Source organism: Scardinius erythrophthalmus (genome assembly GCF_964197995.2).
Source record: "Scardinius erythrophthalmus genome assembly, chromosome: 5".
NCBI lineage: Eukaryota > Metazoa > Chordata > Actinopteri > Cypriniformes > Leuciscidae > Scardinius > Scardinius erythrophthalmus.
Genome location: NC_138225.1, coordinates 19016101 through 19034302, shown reverse-complemented (window position 1 = coordinate 19034302; position 18202 = coordinate 19016101). Strand labels below are relative to the sequence as shown.

Genomic DNA, 18202 nt, shown 5'->3' with positions numbered 1-18202 from the left:
GTGATGATTGAAGATCAGTGACAGAGGTAAAGCAACATGATGGAAGACCTTGCTAAGTAACAATAATACTGTTTTAAGCTGTCAGGTGCAGGCTACCATAAAGCAAATAGGAGAAATTATACTGTTCAGCCTTAAGGTGACTACTGCTGTGCATTGGAGATGTGCTTGTTAGTATACAATAACTTTCAGGGTGTTTTACTCTAATGAATTTCTATAGGTAGGGAATTCTTTGGACTCAATTTGTTGAGGTTCCCCACACACAAACAATAATGTCTTCATTTTTTTGGTGATATACGTGTGATACGTTAATCTTCAAAAAATGAATGTATTTTTTTGTGATACACGTGTGATACGTGAAAATTAAATAAAGTGATAAATATTTACAGAAAATGCTATCGTTTTTGTAACTGAAAAGTTGTTCCTCGAGTGTAACATGTTGGGTTAAATCTGTTTTTGTACTCCCCAACCAAATCCTCAAGCTCTCCCCTTACCAGTAGAGGGCGCTGTGTGGTCACATGACAGTCGCAGGGCGCATGTAGCAGGGAAGTAAAGAGAGGAAGGCAAATCTCTAAACTTTCGGAATTAACCTTATTTCACAAAAATGCAAGCCATCATAAGTTAACGGGTAAGGATAAGCAAAGCTGTTATTTTGTGGATAAATGTCCCAAGACCGACGTTGTTGTATTTATAGGTGCATGCATGTTTTCGTATAGAATTGTGCTGTTGTGGCTGTTGTCATGCGCGTGTTATGTTAGCTACATTGTTTCATCCAACTGTGAGCGCGCTACATCCGACATAAACATTAACAAATTTTGTTATATTTCTCAGTTAATAAGACGCATTAAATCACGAGGATGATAGTGGACTGTATGTCTCTTTAGCAATGCAAAGAAAGGAAGATTTAGCGTTTTATTTTAGAGGGCCAAAGATACAGATTTGTTGGCTGTCCCAAAATCTGGTGAGATGTAATCAGACAGCATTTGATGGTCAAAATGAACTTGAAAATTTGAAACGAGCCCTTCAGAAATCGATAATTACCAATAAATATTTGTTTAAATATATTATAACTAATATCTAGAACCGTAATCGCTCTATTTATGCATTTTTATGTAAAAAGAAATAACCGTTAGACTGCAAACATACAATATAATTTGTATATATTTATATATATTTTTTAATATATTAAATAACTGATTAATAGGCCTATAGACATTGTGAAAATCCATAAAAATATTGATCAGATAAATTTTTGTTCTATTTTAAATTATAACACTGTAAATTCTCATATAGAGGACGGAACTTGGAGGTGGTCTTGGATTGCTCCAGGTTCCCTCTGCCATGGCCAAGTCCAAGAAAGGTGAGTTAATTGATTTCAAGGTTATTCATGCTTCTAAATAATTACATTCCCGTCATTATGCTTCAGTTAATGTATTCCATAACACAACAGTGTCTGGTATTTTTCTTCAGATTTGATTCACTTATCAAGTAAAAAAAAAACAAAAAAAAAACATTGTTTACATGCCGTAGTTTTTTATATTTCATTACGATATGGTTTTAGGTATGGAAAACCCTGCGAATCCTCCAAAAAGAGGCAGAAAGCCTAAATCCCTCGGAGCTGCTCCAAAAGCTGGTAAACAACAGAGCTCTCCAGGCAACAGGAAGAGCTCAGGACCCAGCTTTCTGCTTCACTCTGGTCAGACACCCCAAAAGCTACCAGCTGAAAACATCATGTCAGGAAATCATGACTCTATCCAGCAAGATAAACAAGATGCTCCAGAAACACAGAGTTCTGAGTCTGGTAATGCTGCCAAGAGCATCCCTACTTTGTTCTTACCTGCAGCCAGACACGAAGGGGATGCTCAGAGAGAGCCGGAGGAGTTTAAAGCTGTGAATCCTGCTACTCCACGTTTGGCTTGGAAAACGATGGTTAGACCAGCACCAGCTCCATCTGCTCTGAAGGTAGCCTGCTGTTTTCTTGCTTATGTTATTTACTTTTTAGTTGCATGCAGGCATCATAGTTATAAATGTGGAAGGTGCATTAAAACATGATTATTGATTAGGCTATCTCCAAAAAGTGTGGAGAACAGACATTTCGGAATCTGGTTGAAGATTTGTACTGGTGGGTTGTAAAATTAATGGGGCCCGGGACAAGAAAAAATGAATGGGTGGACCCTCTGATCCGAATGAATAGGTTAAGTGAGCGCCCCCCTCATCAACCCCTGATAGTAATGAAAACAAAACCCAAAACACATTTTTTCAGGATTATTTCATGAATAGAAAGTTCAAAAGAACATAATTTATTTAAAATGGAACTCTTTTGTGACATAAATATCTGTACTGTCACTTTGGACCAATCTAATGCATCTTAACTGAATAAAAGTATTAATTTCTTTAAAAAAAAAATTCTGCCCTCAAAGTTATATAAAAAAAAAATACATATATATATATTATATGTATGTCTGTTTTTGTTAATGCAACAACATTCAAAGACAATGAACAGAGTGAAAAGCGTGAATGAGAGAGACGTGGAGTCTTCACCCACACATCATCTCCTTTTACCTCAGGAACTCAAAGACTCAGCACAAACAGGTAGGTTTTTTTTTTTTTAGCTAAAAAGCTAAGCTGAATTAAATTTAGAACACACGAGAGTAAAACAAATGGCATGCTCCTTTGTTTGTATCCTTCTGCAGCCTCCAAGAAGAGGAAAAGAAAAATGGGCTTATATAATTTTGTTCCCAAAAAGAAACCGAAAGTGTCCAAGAAACAGAATGTCTCGTTGTCCTCCTCAAATGCGCAGGTCTGATATCTGGCACATTAGAGACTTCTTCCATGTGTGTGTAATTCAGTCATCCATCTCAGTTAAATCTGAACATTTAGGATCTTTGTTTCCCTGCAGGAGTCCTCACATATAGCAGGATCCAAAGGTGGGCAGATGTCCATTGAGGAGGCATTCAAAAATAAAGTCAGTCCTGATAAACCAGAGAAGCAAACTTCAAGGGATGAGAAAGAAAATGCAGCAGAACTGCACAAGAACAAGGAATCGGAGGGCGTTCCACAAGGCCACGTTGAAGAATACACAGAGCTGCCTCTACATGCTCTTGCTCATGATAGCATGTTCACGCCAATTCCCACAGGTAGAGCATATCTGCACCTGAAGACATTAGAATTGAGGTCCACTGCACACTTGCTTTTTATGTATCTCATGCTGCCACCTCATGAAATGCGTATACTTCCTGTCTGTTTGTTTTCATCTGATAGGTTGTTCTCAGAATGAGCAGAGACAGGTTTCAGACAGAACATTCTGACTTTGTGAGGCAGTAAGACCACATGGCAACATACATGCAGACTCTTGTGTAAAAATAAACAACCCTTTGTTGTACATTCACTTAATCTAATATTAGATCAGTGTGAGAAGGAAGAGTTTAGTGCATAGGATGTTCTAGCAGCCAAACAGTAAAATGTCTACTTTCAAGTTCTTAAACCCAGTTATTTATACTTAAATTGAACAGTGCAGGTGGTTTTTGTGTTTATCAGGTTTGCCGGAGGATAAAGAGAACATGGAGGCTGATGACATGTTGGAACCTCCACTGTGTAGCTGTCGAATGGAGACACCGAAGAACCCGGATGTAGTAACTCTGGCTGAGGGCAAGTGCATGGCTGTAGAGAGTGTGGATGGAAAGGTAGAACATGCTTCATCTCTTTTATTTTCCATCTGTGAAAGGTTGCAAAATGAACTCATCGGCTACATTCACACTGCTGCAACGGTGGATGCTAAATATAGTTGGGTTCACACACTTGACATTGCAATGTCTTTGTGATAGCATGATACTAATGTGTTTGATTGACTGAATGTTTAATAGATTTCAAGAAAGTGGACGTTAACTGGATTTTTGAGTGAATATGATTCTCTCTCTCGTTCTCTCTAGCTGAGTTTATGTCGGAAGGTGATTCTGAAGCAGGAAATGATGCGTCCCTCTCTGAGGATTCCATTGCTCGTGCTGTGCGAGGATCATCGTGCGGGCATGGTGAAGCACCAGAGCTGCCCAGGCTGTGGTTTCTTCTGCAGGGCTGTGAGTAAAAAATACACTACCGTTCAAAAGTTATGTTTTTGAAAGATGCCTCTTACTGTCACAATGTCTGCATTTAAAGAAATACAATAAAAACAGTAATATTGTAAAAATATTATTACAATTTCAAATTACGTTAACTTTTGAATATATTTCAAAAGGTAATTTACTCCTGTGACGGCTAAGCGGAATTTTTAGCAGCCATTACTCCAGTCTTCATTGTCACATGATCCTTCAGAAATCATTCTAACGGCCAATTCACAGCGCACCGACAGATGCTGACAAACATAGACAATCACTAGATTACAGTACATCACTTCTCAGACATTCCATGACCTGACAAATGCCAAGGGAGAGATGAATTGTCATCTTTCGGCGTTTGTCGTGCGGTGTGATTTAGCCTTAAAGCCCTGATATACTCACGGTCAGGCTCTTTTTCGTTCTTTGTTGAGGGGTAAAACGAAGTTCGAAATACGTGAGCGGCGATATACTGTTATCGAACATCTGACACCGCCCACACAGCTGAGAACGGCGCTTATATGAATATGTAAATATGTACTGTGTGCTTTCCTCTCAATAACTAAATAAACACACAAAAAAATTGAGAAAACAGCAAGGAGTTTTTAATAAAGCATTAGAAAGGCATCTGATCATAGCAACGTGTATATGTCTGTCTGAGCTCTGCAATTCGGCACTCTAGTTATTTATATTGAGCCGGGCCATTTATTTACACAACACTTTATACAATAGATTGCTTAAAATCAAGCAGCTTTTTCTACACCTTCTACACCTACATATTATGTAATCGCAATGGACCAATGGTAGTACAAAGGTGTTTATCAGCCGGAGTGAACTTTTCCGGAAAGATTATTTTTTTCGAAATTACGTCACATCAGTTGGTTCTTCGGTTTCGCTTGAAGTATATTGGGACCTTTAATATGCTGGTTTGGGGCTCAAGAAATGTTTCATTTTTTGTGGAAATGTGACATTGTTTTAGGATCCTTTGATAACTAGAAATTTCAAAAGAACAGCTTTTATTTGAAATGGATTTTTTGTAACAATGTAAAAGTCTTTACTGTGACTTTTTGATCAATTTAATGCATCCTTGGTAAATGAAAGTAGTCATTTTATTCTAAAGAAATCAGTGGTGTATGAAGTGGTTTCTTTTTAGAAGTAACGCAACATTATGAATGTGTTTTTTTTTAAATAGTGCACAATTAGGGGAATAATTTCTGTGTTGGCCTTGGAATACCATTATAGAAATGTGCAGTTATCACATTTTATCAGCTATTAGCTCTCAGTCATGACTAATAAGTGTTTTTAGCACACTGATGTAACTACAGTCTTGTGGGTGTGCATGATTTTAAAAGTACTATTAAATCCTTTAGGGGCTGCACTTTTTAATCATGAAATATTACTGAGTGCACCTTTAATAGTTCAGTTATGGACATTAAACCCTGATACACTGAAATGGCAAAAGTAATATCATAGCGGTCTGTTTAATCCAGGGGACATTTATGGAATGTCAGCCAGATGGGAACATCTCTCACCGCTTTCACCGGAGCTGTGCGTCTCTGATCAGAGGTCAGGTCTTCTGCCCCCACTGCGGCGAGGAGGCTAGCCATGCTAAAGAGGTCACGATCCCCAAACCTGACTGTGTAACTGCAGTGCCAACAGCTGCTGTGCCCGCACACAAAAGAGACACCGCCTTAATGGAGTAAGTTTTCGATCCTGGTGTTTGATTGTGTTTAACTGGACTTGTTCCCAGCTTATTTCACTTGTCTAATGTTGTGATGTGTTTGCTCACCCTGGTTACTTTGTTCTATATACGACACTTTATGATTGTTTCTCACAGCAGGGCTAAACTGGACTCTATAACTGTTGGTGGTGCTGTTGACCCTGCTAAAGAATCAATGGAAAGCGTTTTAAATGCACTGGAGGATGGGAAGTAAGTATCCATGTCTATCATCACTACTATCTTGGTCCTGTATCATTAAATAAGTGCATTATTTATTATTATTTATTTGACTGGACACAATTTGTAGTCTTGCTTTGTTACCTAAACTTAAAAAAATGATTGCATATTTTTTAAAGGTATAAGAAATTCAAGCTGCCCCCAAAGCAGCTTTATTTCTCTGCTAAGAGAGGAGAGCTCCAGAGGATCTTGCATATGCTGGGTAAGACCTTTTTCAGGCAATCAGTTTATATATATATATATATATATATATATATATATATATATATATATATATATATATATATATATATATATATATATATATATATATATATATATATATATGCATGATAGTACAAACAGTTTTGTGATTGATATGTGTGGTTGTTTTGATGGTAATCAGTAGAAGGTGTGGACCCAAACTTGCGGATGGACAGCGAGAAGAGAAAGACTCCACTGCATTGTGCTGCTGAGGAGGGCCATAAAGAGATCTGCCATATACTAGTGCAGGTACTGCATATGCTAACAATGCACATTCAAGGATTATCTATGTTCCTTTAAATACACCTTTAAAAAATGCCAGTTGGGGCTGGCAAGTTTTTTTTGTGTGTGTGTTTTTGAAAGAAGCCTCTTATGCTCACCATGAGCATATGCTTTTATTTGATCTAAAATACAGTCAAAACAGTAATATTGTTAAATATTTTTTATAAATTAAAATAATTTTCTATTTTAATACATTTTATATTGAAATTTATTCCTGAGATGGCACAGCTGAATTTTTAGCAGCCGTTACTCTAGTCTTCAGTGTCACATTATCCTTCAGAAATTATTCCAATATGCTGATTTGGACAGAAGTTAAAACAGTTGTGCTTCTTGATATTCTCACATTCACATTCTTCACATAATGGTGATATTTTTTTTTTTTCAGGATTCTTTGATGAATAAAAATTTCAGCATTTATTTGAAAAATAATATATTTTTAACTTTAAAATTAATTAGTCACTTTTGAGAATTGTAACCTTAAATGCTGAATGCTGAATGAAAGTTTCAATTTCCCATTGTACTGACCCACAAACTTTTGAATGGTATTGTGTGGAGTATTTGATGCCATTGCTTTATATAACATGTTTATGAACTTAAATTACTTTTATTTTACTTTTAGATTTACGTCTAATATAATGTGTTCTAATGAATGCTGAATTTTAGTAATGCGAATGATCTCTTTATCTTTCTATAGGCTGGTGCAAACCTGGACATGTGTGATGTGGAGCAGAGAACTCCTCTAATGTACGCCTGTGAGAACAATCATCTTGAAACAGTGAAATACTTGCTGAAAGCTGGTGCTTCTACTGGTCATAAGGTACAATGGCAGCCCTTTATCTCTCATTCAACTTTAAAATACAATTATTATTTTTTTGGTATGGTTATCTTATACTACATGCTGAGACTTGTATGCCAAGGCTTTTGCATGTCTAAAATCTAGTTATTCATGCCTTGAACTTACAGGATATGAGAGGCTCCACATGTCTTCATTTGGCAGCCAGAAGAGGACACACAGGTGTGCTGCAGTATCTCCTTTCCATGGCATCCATAGACGTCAACTGTAAGGTAAAACTTTGCACAAGTTTGTTATTGGCGTATAAAATATACATTTTGTGTACATGCCATATTTATTATTTACCAGTAAATTCAATTTTTTATTTGTGAGGATGTAGAGTACTCAACTGCAGAATTACCCACTGTTAGATGCTGTATGGATACTGGAGTGCTTAGGTGCTGTTATTAAAGGGATTGTAATAATAATGGGTTTATGGGTTCCTCTGGTCAGGATGATGGCGGATGGGCTCCTCTTACCTGGGCAACTGAGAATATGCGTTTGGAGCAGATGAAGATGCTGATCTCAGCAGGAGCTGATGTCCAAATAAGAGATAAGGTATGTGTCTACGTATTTCAGCTTTTTAATGCACTTATTTATCTCACCTTGTTTGATGATCTTTAAAATGAGACTGCACAAATGCATCACTGCATTCAACTTTGCTATCACAGGATTGAATTACCTTTTGAAATATATTAAAATAAAACCGTAAATTGTAATATTGACAGTATTTTTTAACAAATAAATGCTACCTTAGTGAGCATAAGAGACTTCTTTTAAAATCAAGTAAAATCTTACTGAACTCAAACCTTTGAACGGTAGAGTATACCGATGGATTTGAGAATATATCCACCAGAGATGAATGTTGCTTGTGGTCTGATTTCTAGGAGGAGAATGTCTGCCTCCACTGGGCAGCGTTCTCTGGCTGTGATGAGATCGCTCAGCTGCTGCTTGACAAGAGATCTGACCTACACGCTGTGAACATCCATGGAGACTCACCTCTCCACATCGCTGTCAGACAGAACCAGCTGGACTGTGTAATGTAAGTGTAGAACAGAGAGCGTATACCTACATAACTGGAAACAAAAGCATTTTTATGATATAAAGGAACTATTAATGTTATTCCCACTTTAAGGGAAGTAATTTTACTCGAGGGGAACTGAGTAACACTAAAGGAAACACTCCAGATTTCTCTGTAGGCAGTAGGCATACAAGTACATTTCATATCTGCTTGAATAAATGACTTTTGGATGTATTGGATAACTGAAATTTCCTAAATATATTGACCTTAATTTTGAGCGTTATTGTATTTTTTTCCATTCATTTTTTAGTAGTGGTCCACCTCCTATTTACACTGTCTCTGTGTTATGCTCCCTATTAACATATCTAAACAACTTATACAGAATAAATAGATTAATCCAGGGATTCCCAAACTTTTTTGTCAGCCGAACATATATTTGCTTGAATTTCTCCCCGATATTTTAAGTTAACATTTTAATTATTTAATTTGTATGTTCACAACCTCTGATGTTGGTTAATGTTCACATGGCATGCAGGTAAACAAAAAAACAATAAAAAATAAATCAAATATTTTTAACTCTTAAAACGCATACCTCAGGTCTTTAGTGACCCAGGACATAATTCACTACCCTCCTCATTAATTTTAGTTAGACATCAACTTTTTTATTATTCCTCAATCAATTCATTATAAACAGTATAACAAGAAAAAAATATAAGGGAATGTCTGTTTTCCCATTCATTTTTTGTAAAAATAAATTGTATAGGGTCGCTAACGACCAAAGGCGTGTACCAGTGTAAGTATATATATATATATATATATTTTTTTTTTTTTTCCTGCACAAAAATAATTGAATGTTTCATGACTGAATAAGTGTATATAAATTAAATTAAATTAAATAAATTCACCTTTATTCACCTTTATTCCACAAGGTGGCAATGTCTGAAACACAATGATGAAGTGACGTTTCACTAGTAGTTATGGCTGGCAGAAAACAAAAGAATAGGAAGTATCATCAGAAAAGCTTCAAATGGCGATTTACTGCAGAGCAAGTACTGAATGCAATCAGATATTAGTGTCACTGTCACTTGATGGTGGATCTGGTGAAGAAGCTGTCAAAATATTAATTTTGAAGATGTTGAAAACTATAGTTTTATAGGAGTATGAGCCAGATGCTGAATGTACTGGGAAATGACCTCTGACAAGGACTGTGATGATGGTTTAAAACATTTGCTCAAAGTGAACCCTTCCAAGATCCAAAATTTAACAAAAAATATGCTTTATTATATTCTTCTGTAATTGTTTCTCTAATATCAGGAGAGTTTAAACTTTTATATTCTTGCGACATGTAGAGATCCATCCGTGTTAGATATAGATGTGGGTCGCTAAAGTCCCGAATATGTAATAATGAATGGTGAAACATTCATGCATTTAAGGGTTATCTAAGTGTTTCATTTAGATTGTTTTTAATGGTCAATATTTACATTTTACGTGTTTATGATTTAATTCTATAATGTTTTTTTTTTTTTTTTTTCCCTCACTAACCCCAGTTTGGGAATCCCTGAATGAATCTTAAGGCCGTGACGCACCAAGCTGACATCAAAGAACTAGCGCCGACAAAAGCCAACTGCGTTTGCATTTATGACATAAAGCTGCGCTTGAACTAGCTCTGCGTGTAAGGAAATAATTGTCTATATCAGTAGGTATCAATAGTCTAGTATATTTCTCATTCTAAAAGAGAAGCCAAAACTAGAACTGCAGATATACAAATATTAAATAAAGTAAACCGTAAACAGAGCGATTTCAACTTGCTGAATTGGCCGAACTGCCGTCGACTTGAGGACATACTGCAAAAGCTAGCCCAAAAGACGCTCACCAATGGCCTGACGTTGACGTTGTCAGCTGACCGTTGGCTTAGTGTGTCACGGCCCTAAAGGTTTGTAGTTGAATCTGTCAGTTGTACAGGAATAATCTGAAGCATTGTCTATAGGCTGTTTCTGTCTCGAGGAGCAGATGTAAATCTGAAGAACAGGGATGGCGAGACTCCTTTGGACTGCTGTATTATAAATTCTAAGATGTGGACAATCCTGAACACCAATAAGAAGCTGACAGATGCTAGGAGAGGCAGAGACGGCCTCAGAGAAAGACTCCTCTGCAGGTAATGCAAGAACACAGATTAAATCTTGGATCAGATCAGGGTTTGACCACATTCAGCATTTTAGAAGTTCTGTCCTTTCTCCAAGCATCTTGTAGATGTTGTTGGAGTTCTTATGGATTTAGTTAGTCTCAACTAGGCTTTCATGTTTTGTTAACTATTTTTTTTGCTACTCTCTATTGATAGTGCAATTGAAAGTGCTTGGAATTTAATTAATCAGTGCTGCATATTTCCAAACAAGATTCTTTGTAGCTTCAGATCCATACTAAAAATCTATGAAAACTGGCTACAGCTGAATCACTATCCCATTCATTTAGCTTGACTTCAATAAATCTATAGTTTCCACACATTTCTGAACACGCGCAGCTCAGAAGGAAGATTGGCCCCAAAAATATTTGACAGAATGTGGGTAAATCTTACGTTACTGTTGTGTGTGGTGTTTCAGAGATGTGTCCCGAGGCTACGAGGACGTCCCTGTGCCCTGCGTGAATGGGGTGGACCTTGAGCCCTTCCCCAGCAACTTCAAATATGTTCCAGAGAACTGTTTTACATCTCAAGTAAATATAGACGAAAATATAACTCACTTACAGGTAAGAGGATGTTGTAGTGTCAAAAGCCATAACAAGGTAAATGCTGTTATTACAGCTATATGAAATGCTTGTCTCTCTCTCTCTCTCTCTCTCTCTCTCTCTCTCTCTCTCTCTCTCTCTCTCTCTCTCTCTCTCTCTCTCTCTCTCTCTCACTGGAATAGCACTGCAGTTGTAAAGATGACTGTGCGTCCAGCGGCTGTATCTGTAGCCAGCTCAGCATGCGCTGTTGGTATGACACGGTAAGATGCTGCTAGTGCTAAATTATTCATTTAAGCGTAATAAATCACATGGTAATAATACAGTGACATACAAACAATTGATACCAGTCCTGTTATTTTGCTGCTGTTTTACAACGTTACTGTGATGTCATCTTGGCCTTGTGATTTTAGGGGGTTATGAGTAATGCTTATTATTAATGATTCTTAAAATCTGTATTTATGATTTCTTGGTACCCAGGATGGCCGCTTGCTGAAAGAGTTCTGCAGGAATGATCCACCGTTCCTGTTTGAGTGTAACCACGCCTGTTCCTGTTGGAGAACATGCCGGAATAGAGTGATACAGAATGGCCTTCGGTAATATAACTAATATATATGTATTGTTGCATATGAGTGCATAGATTCAGAGTTTACAACACATTCAGAGAATATTTTTCACAACTTCATAATTTTCTAATCCTCAGGGTGAGACTGCAGGTGTTTAGGACTGAGAGGATGGGCTGGGGGGTCAGAGCACTGCAGGATATTCCAGAGGGAACCTTTGTATGCGAGTATGACCCTCTCTTCTGATCAGTTGCTTTACACCTGTTTGGATACCGCTTTTATTATAGTTGTCTCTACATATTATAAAATAGAAGCTTTTTTTTTTTATTTTATGTTGGTAACCAGACAGTTAACGGTAGCCATTGACTTCCATAGTATTTTTTCCCTACTATAGAAGTCAATGGCTACAGTCAACTGTTTGATTTTCAACATTCTTAAAAATATATAACTTAATATTTAACTAAAGAAAGAAACTCATACAGGTTAGGAACAACTTGAGGATGAGTAAGCGATGACAAAATGTTTATTTTTGGGTGAACTATCCCTTTAACCTGGTATATAAGTGCTTTACTGTGAAAATATGACACACAGCACAGCCTGTGTTCTGAAAAACCCTCCTACTGACTCCAGTGTCAACCATATTAATTTAATGTGACATTTTCTACAAAAATTAAAGCCATTAGGGGAATTATTAATTATTCACACATGATTAATCTCATGCTGTTTTGGTTCAATACTTTTGCCCTACGGATTTTGCTCTGTGTGCAGGTTTGCAGGTGAAATCATTTCAGATGGAGAAGCTAATGTTCGGGAAAATGACTCATACATGTTCAACCTAGAAAATAAGGCAAGTTTAGAGGTTTGTCTTGTCAAAACTTTGCGTTTAGAAAGCAAAAATTATTTAGAAATGATTCGAAAATGCATTTCATACATGTGACTTCTAGGGGGCGCTAAAGTATATTAAAATGTGTATGGAGCTTAAGCACACTTTGAATTGCTTCGTATTTGTGTGTATTTAATGGTGACTTTTTTTTTTTTTCTAGGTTGGAGAGGTCTACTGCATTGATGCCCAGTTCTATGGTAATGTTAGTAGGTTTATGAATCATCTTTGCGAACCCAATCTGTTCCCTGTCCGCGTGTTCACCAAACACCAGGACATGCGCTTTCCTCGAATTGCACTCTATGCAAGCAAGCCTATTCAAGCTGGAAACGAGCTTGGGTAAACCTTTATAACTTTTTTTTTTTTTAAACCTCTAGCACTTTTTTATCCTTTATTATCTGTCGTATTTATCCATTCTTTTCTCTTTCATCAGGTTTGACTATGGTGATCCCTATTGGCAAATTAAGAAAAAGTACTTCCATTGTCAGTGCGGCTCTACGAAATGTAGATACTCTGAGACCGTTCCGGGCCAGAACCACACAGACAGCACAGTCCAAATGCTAGGTAATCAGACCGTTGCTCAGGTGGAACAAATTCAGTCAGCTAACACGGCTATATCAATTACTCAACCCTGAGGCCTCCACTCGGGATGTGCTGTGGCCTTTAACGAATAAATACGGTCAGGAGTGCAACACATAATTTCCTGAATCTCAGCTCCAAGTGAGGACAATTTGTGCAGAGATACAGCATCACTTTATCACCATGCCATTGAGGACATTTTGTAATAAGACATCTAATCAATGGCCTTTTGTATCTAAATGCATGTCTCACAAGGTTTTTTCTTATTAGGATGATGAAAAGGCTCCTTAATTGTACAAGATATAGACATTAGCATAATAGACATTTCTAATAGACATTTTTAAGCGTACATTTTTATATACTTGGTATTAAAAACAAAGGGTTTTTAGACGAATACCATGAGTAAAGTGAAATTGTAAGTAGAACAGATGAACAAGTTCTACTGGCTAATTTTTTTAGCCATTTAATTTTTTTTTTTTTTTTTTACTGTGGCTTCTCAGGAGCAGAGATCAGGGCTTTTTTCTAATCTGTTTTTACTGAAATTTCACAATGAATTTTAATTTCACAGAATTTGAATGTCCTATCTGTGAGAAATAAAGCTTTCAGTGTTTTTAATTATTAATTTGGTCATTTGTAATTTAGCTGTGGCCCACACACAATTTCACTAAAGCACATTATGAATTACAGGTATATGTAACAAATTCAGTGTTTCATCTATCACTCCATCAAACATAAATAATTATAATAATAAAATTACACACACACACACACACACACACACACACATATATATATATATATACAGTATAAACAAACGTTTTGTCAATAAGATTTTTTTTTTTAAACAAGGACACATTCAATTTATACAAATTTTGACAGTAAAGACATTTATAATGTCACAAAAATTTTCTATTTCAAACACATGTTGTTCTTTTGAACTGAATCATAAAAGAAAATACATATGGTTACCATAAAAATATTAAGCAGCACAACTGTTTTCAATATTGCTAAAACAAATGTTTTTTAAGCAGACTAATGTAGAGTATTTGCTGCTGAAAATTCACCTTTACAATCACAGGAATAAATTACATTTTAAAACATTGAAATAGAATTATAATTGTAATTAACATTGTAATTATATTTTACAACATATGTTTACTGTATTTTTTTTTTGATTAAACAAAGCTCAAGAAACTTAAAAAAACTTTTGTTCTACCACATACATGTCATGCAGCCATATCTGAAACTCAAATCCACTGCATGTGTGCTTTAAAAAGGAGTAGGCTAGAAAGGTGATTGATCAAGCACGTAAATTAGCCTATACGTCATGTAGGCCTAGCCTATAGAGCAAAATGTAGTCAAATCGAAAACCCATTAGAAATTCCCGTGGGATACAATGTCTCAAAAACCGGGATTTAGGCTACAAACAGAGTAGGCTTCAGCTCTCCTGAAGGGTTAATGTAAATCTGAAAGAGATCGAAGAGCCTCCGAAAGGCGTCCGTCACGAGATAATGTCCTGATTTACCCCACCCAACACCGGTTCCACCCTTTTATAAATCAACGTTCTGTTTACAGCTGTGGGAAGTGCAGCTGCAGATGCACCGTATAATGTGCCGGATTCTTGTTAACTTGCTTTAAAGTAGCCATTTAGTAACTGTTTAATGAACTGCTGGGGTGTGGAAGAAGAGGACACGCTGTATTTCCCCCTCTTGCCCCAGTGCCATGGAGACTGTAGCGGTACAGGTGGAGCCGCTGACAGGCTGCCTCACAGTCACGTGATCTGATTCAGAACCGGCGGCTGCAGAAATTGGTTAAAATTTCATCGCCAGGCTACGGTCTAGTGGGAAAAAAAAGGTGTTAATGTCCTTCGCTCGTTTTCATTTGAACGATAAAAGCACGAGGGCGACGGACTGCGCGTGTCAGCATCTGTTAGAGCGAAGAGTGCAGGCAACATCGGAGGAAAACATCGAAGCATCTGCATCAGCATCGCGCGCAGAGGGAGCGGGATCTTACAATCTGTGGGCTTGACTCCATTCAATCGCGACACAGTTTGTAAAGGCACCTTTTCTGATAGGACTTATTTCATGAAATGGCTGATTATCTAAATCCTTCGAGTGAGGCGTGAAAAGGATCTTTATTGGAAATGACCGGTCGCTTTTTGATGGATTGTGTAACGTGGAGCGACAAACTTTAACTGGCGTTCGGTTCATAACAGAGATGCGTTTAGATGTGCTCTGAATGGCTGGAATACTTTAAGCAACTCTGGCTGAACAAGCTCTTGTGGGTGCCAGACCTGTACGGATGAGAAGAACTCGTGGCTGGGACTACATCGCGCGTTGTGATGCTTCTAACTTACACTCTGTCTGATGTGAATTTGGATTTCTATAGTCAAACCTGCGCGTTTCTAGAATGGCTCGCTTCGAAGACGATCTCCCGACCCGGTATGGAGGCGGTGGCTCTCCAGCGGGTCCAGTCAGAGGGACCATCCGGCAGCCAGGCCCCCCGCCCGGACCGAGGGTCTATAAGCAAACAATGGCCCAAAGAGCCCGGACAATGGCCATATACAACCCGATACCGGTCAAACAGAACTGCTTAACAGTCAACAGATCCCTTTTCATCTTCAGCGAAGATAATATCATTCGGAAATATGCAAAGAAAATAACAGAGTGGCCATATCCTTTACACAAATCACAGGCACTTGTAAGAGGGTAAAATAGCCTAATGTGACTGTAAAAAAAACCATTTTTTTTTTTTACATTTATTAATATGCTAGTTAAGCTCGCAAAAGTTTGGCGGAAATAGAGGTATCGTTTTATCCAACATAAGTTATGTAAAAGTTGTTTCGGTTACATTTACTCTTATTGGATTGAAATGACATGCAGTAGGCAATGCAGGGTGGTGTCTCGCTGATGAAGCAAACATTACAAGAGGGGTCAGTTGGTTTCGATATAACGTGTCCCCGGAAAATAGCTCAGATTAAGCTTTAAGTAGCCTACTTTATATTTGCGGAATGCAAATTTGATGTATAATATCAGTAGGATAAGTCTCGTGACGTGAAATGTCATTTAGAGTTTTTATTGTTTTTGTCCTTTTCTCATCCAGTCACTGCGGTATTGATTCTTTTCAGTCAGGAAACGAGACTCGGTCTCTGTCGCTCATGGCAACCAGAACAGCTCTTGCATTGGGCTGCCTAAATTGCTGTGCAGTCTCAGGAGAATTGCCTCTGGGAATACCAGCCAGTCATAAAGTAACTGAGATATACCTGCTGCTAGTCTGAGCATTCGCAGCTTATGTCGCAGGAAACAGTCCAAAAGCAATAAAGTTGATAGTCTAGCCAATTTAAGCGGAACAGTTTAGTGCTTAAACGTTATGGGCGCTAATAATCATTCCGAGGCCCAGCCGACGGTCCTCAAATTTCGATGGTTCCGAATCGGAATGATTTGGCGAAATTGAGCATTTCCCTTTGACGTGGAGGAGTTTAGGGGCTGTTTCAGTCGCTCTCCAAGGTTCTGAAACGCCTACGTGTTTAAAACTCGTACAGGGAAAAGCCTAAGTGATGGAGCCTGAATAGTTTACCACCCTAGAATAAATATTAGAATTAACATTTCGATTTGGTTAACTTAAAACTTAATGAACAAATAAGGCGAAATTTTACATGCTTATTTACTGGCAAAATGTTTCTATTAGCAGCAGGCTTCACATTTGCTGTCCAACTTTGCTGTATTGTTTATTATTAGTTAAGTCCATCATAGACTGAAAAAAAAAATCAAATGTTAAATATGTGATAAATTTCTCTTTGAGTTTTTTCATTAAACAAACCACTGTTAATCATTGACTTTTGAGATATCAAAACATATCTCACAACTTCACCTGCCAACCTCACCTGTGAAACGAATCCAATTAAATTTCAATCAGATTGAGCTGAAAATCAGTCTGAACCATAATGGTGGCTAAAACACATTTTGTGAGAAATAGAAATTGTACCCAAACGTATGAATACAAAATTAGTACTTTTTTTGATACATAAACCTTTTTTTTTTCAATTTTGTTGCCTGTTTTGTCCCAGTTCTCATGTATCAGCACTAAGGGAGGATAATTCATGAAATGAATGTCTTTATGCTCAAACTACAATGTGTCTACTAGTCTGACGTGCCACGGGAAATAATTATCCTCCTCCACACTAACCAGCAGCTTTGCGAGGAATGATGCTGTTCACACAGCTCTTGACTGAGCCATACGGTACCTGAGATGAAGTGAGGTCATTTTTATCAGTAATTCTTGTTAATAAAAACATTATATTGGAGTTAAAGTATGGTGCATTTTAAGTCTCAGTGGTTCACATAGATACACTATGAAGTGAATAGATTTACGGTATTTGTTCTTTATACTGCTCTTTATTGATTTTTGCCGTAGCTTCCAAAATTGCTCGATGATCATGTTATTGCTGTGAATTAATTCAAACTATTTGTATCCCATGGACTCTTTCCTTAACACCATCACTCCATTTGAGTACTTGATTCTCGCCACCATCATAGCAAACTGCATTGTACTGGGCTTAGAGCAGCATTTACCAGCTTTAGACAAGACACCCATGTCAAAGCGGCTGGTGAGTTGGACTTTCCCTCATTAATCACACTGCAATTTTATAATAGCTGTTTATGTATTAGTCTCTTTTGCAGCATTACCATATACAATCAGAATTATTCTGTTCAGGTGCAGAAAGCTTTTACTTTAGAAACTTTTAATTGTTTCACCAAAGGTTTTTGTAAGTAGCAGTTGTTACTGTAGGTCAACATTTTGCGTTGACCTCATTTATGTGATTCCTTTAGCAGACACATCGATCCTTTGTGAGTTGCTGTCAGTCATTCAACGGTCAATCCTTTAACCGTCCTCCTAAATTGATCCACAGATCTTCTTTGTTGGTGCTTGAGATTTGATTTGCTTTGATCAGTGTATACAATAAAAGAGGACAGTAAAGTCTTGTCCGCTAAAACTCTTCTTGAACATTCTGTGTTATTCTTTTCATGTATATTTCTTTATTT

General features: G+C 37.3%; 2 protein-coding genes across 4 annotated transcripts in view; both read left to right on the top strand.

The window, feature by feature from the left end:
• Positions 1 to 393: 393 nt before the first annotated feature.
• ehmt1a (euchromatic histone-lysine N-methyltransferase 1a) lies at positions 394 to 13778 on the top strand. Of its 3 annotated transcripts, none has more exons than XM_081366018.1 (24): positions 394 to 625; positions 1291 to 1357; positions 1559 to 1959; positions 2490 to 2589; positions 2691 to 2797; positions 2897 to 3134; positions 3535 to 3680; positions 3927 to 4070; positions 5576 to 5784; positions 5926 to 6015; positions 6162 to 6244; positions 6428 to 6534; positions 7262 to 7384; positions 7531 to 7632; positions 7853 to 7957; positions 8287 to 8441; positions 10408 to 10575; positions 11018 to 11162; positions 11324 to 11401; positions 11619 to 11734; positions 11842 to 11928; positions 12470 to 12548; positions 12745 to 12920; positions 13015 to 13778. In XM_081366018.1, the coding sequence occupies exons 2-24, from the start codon at positions 1339 to 1341 to the stop codon at positions 13214 to 13216; spliced, it is 3180 nt and encodes a 1059-aa protein (XP_081222144.1). In that variant the 5' UTR covers positions 394 to 625; positions 1291 to 1338; the 3' UTR covers positions 13217 to 13778. The 3 variants fall into 3 exon arrangements, with proteins under 3 accessions (XP_081222144.1, XP_081222145.1, XP_081222143.1); XM_081366019.1 differs by having other exon boundaries at positions 5923 to 6015; positions 6431 to 6534; XM_081366017.1 differs by having other exon boundaries at positions 5923 to 6015.
• A 1791-nt stretch (positions 13779 to 15569) lies between these two features.
• Positions 15570 to 18202, top strand: part of cacna1ba (calcium channel, voltage-dependent, N type, alpha 1B subunit, a) — a gene marked incomplete at its 5' end in the record, with an annotated part of 113269 nt that continues 110636 nt past the window's right edge. The window contains 2 exons of the mRNA XM_081364570.1: positions 15570 to 15845; positions 17671 to 17766. Coding sequence (XP_081220696.1) covers positions 15570 to 15845; positions 17671 to 17766 — 372 coding nt within the window. The remainder of the gene's footprint in view (positions 15846 to 17670; positions 17767 to 18202) is intronic.

Excerpts from the sequence above, each read along its gene's own strand:
- ehmt1a (XM_081366017.1), top strand. Across the intron at positions 2,590-2,690 it reads CAAAGACTCAGCACAAACAG|CCTCCAAGAAGAGGAAAAGA; the intron begins GTAGGTTTTTTT and ends ATCCTTCTGCAG. Across the intron at positions 5,785-5,922 it reads AGAGACACCGCCTTAATGGA|CAGGGCTAAACTGGACTCTA; the intron begins GTAAGTTTTCGA and ends TGTTTCTCACAG.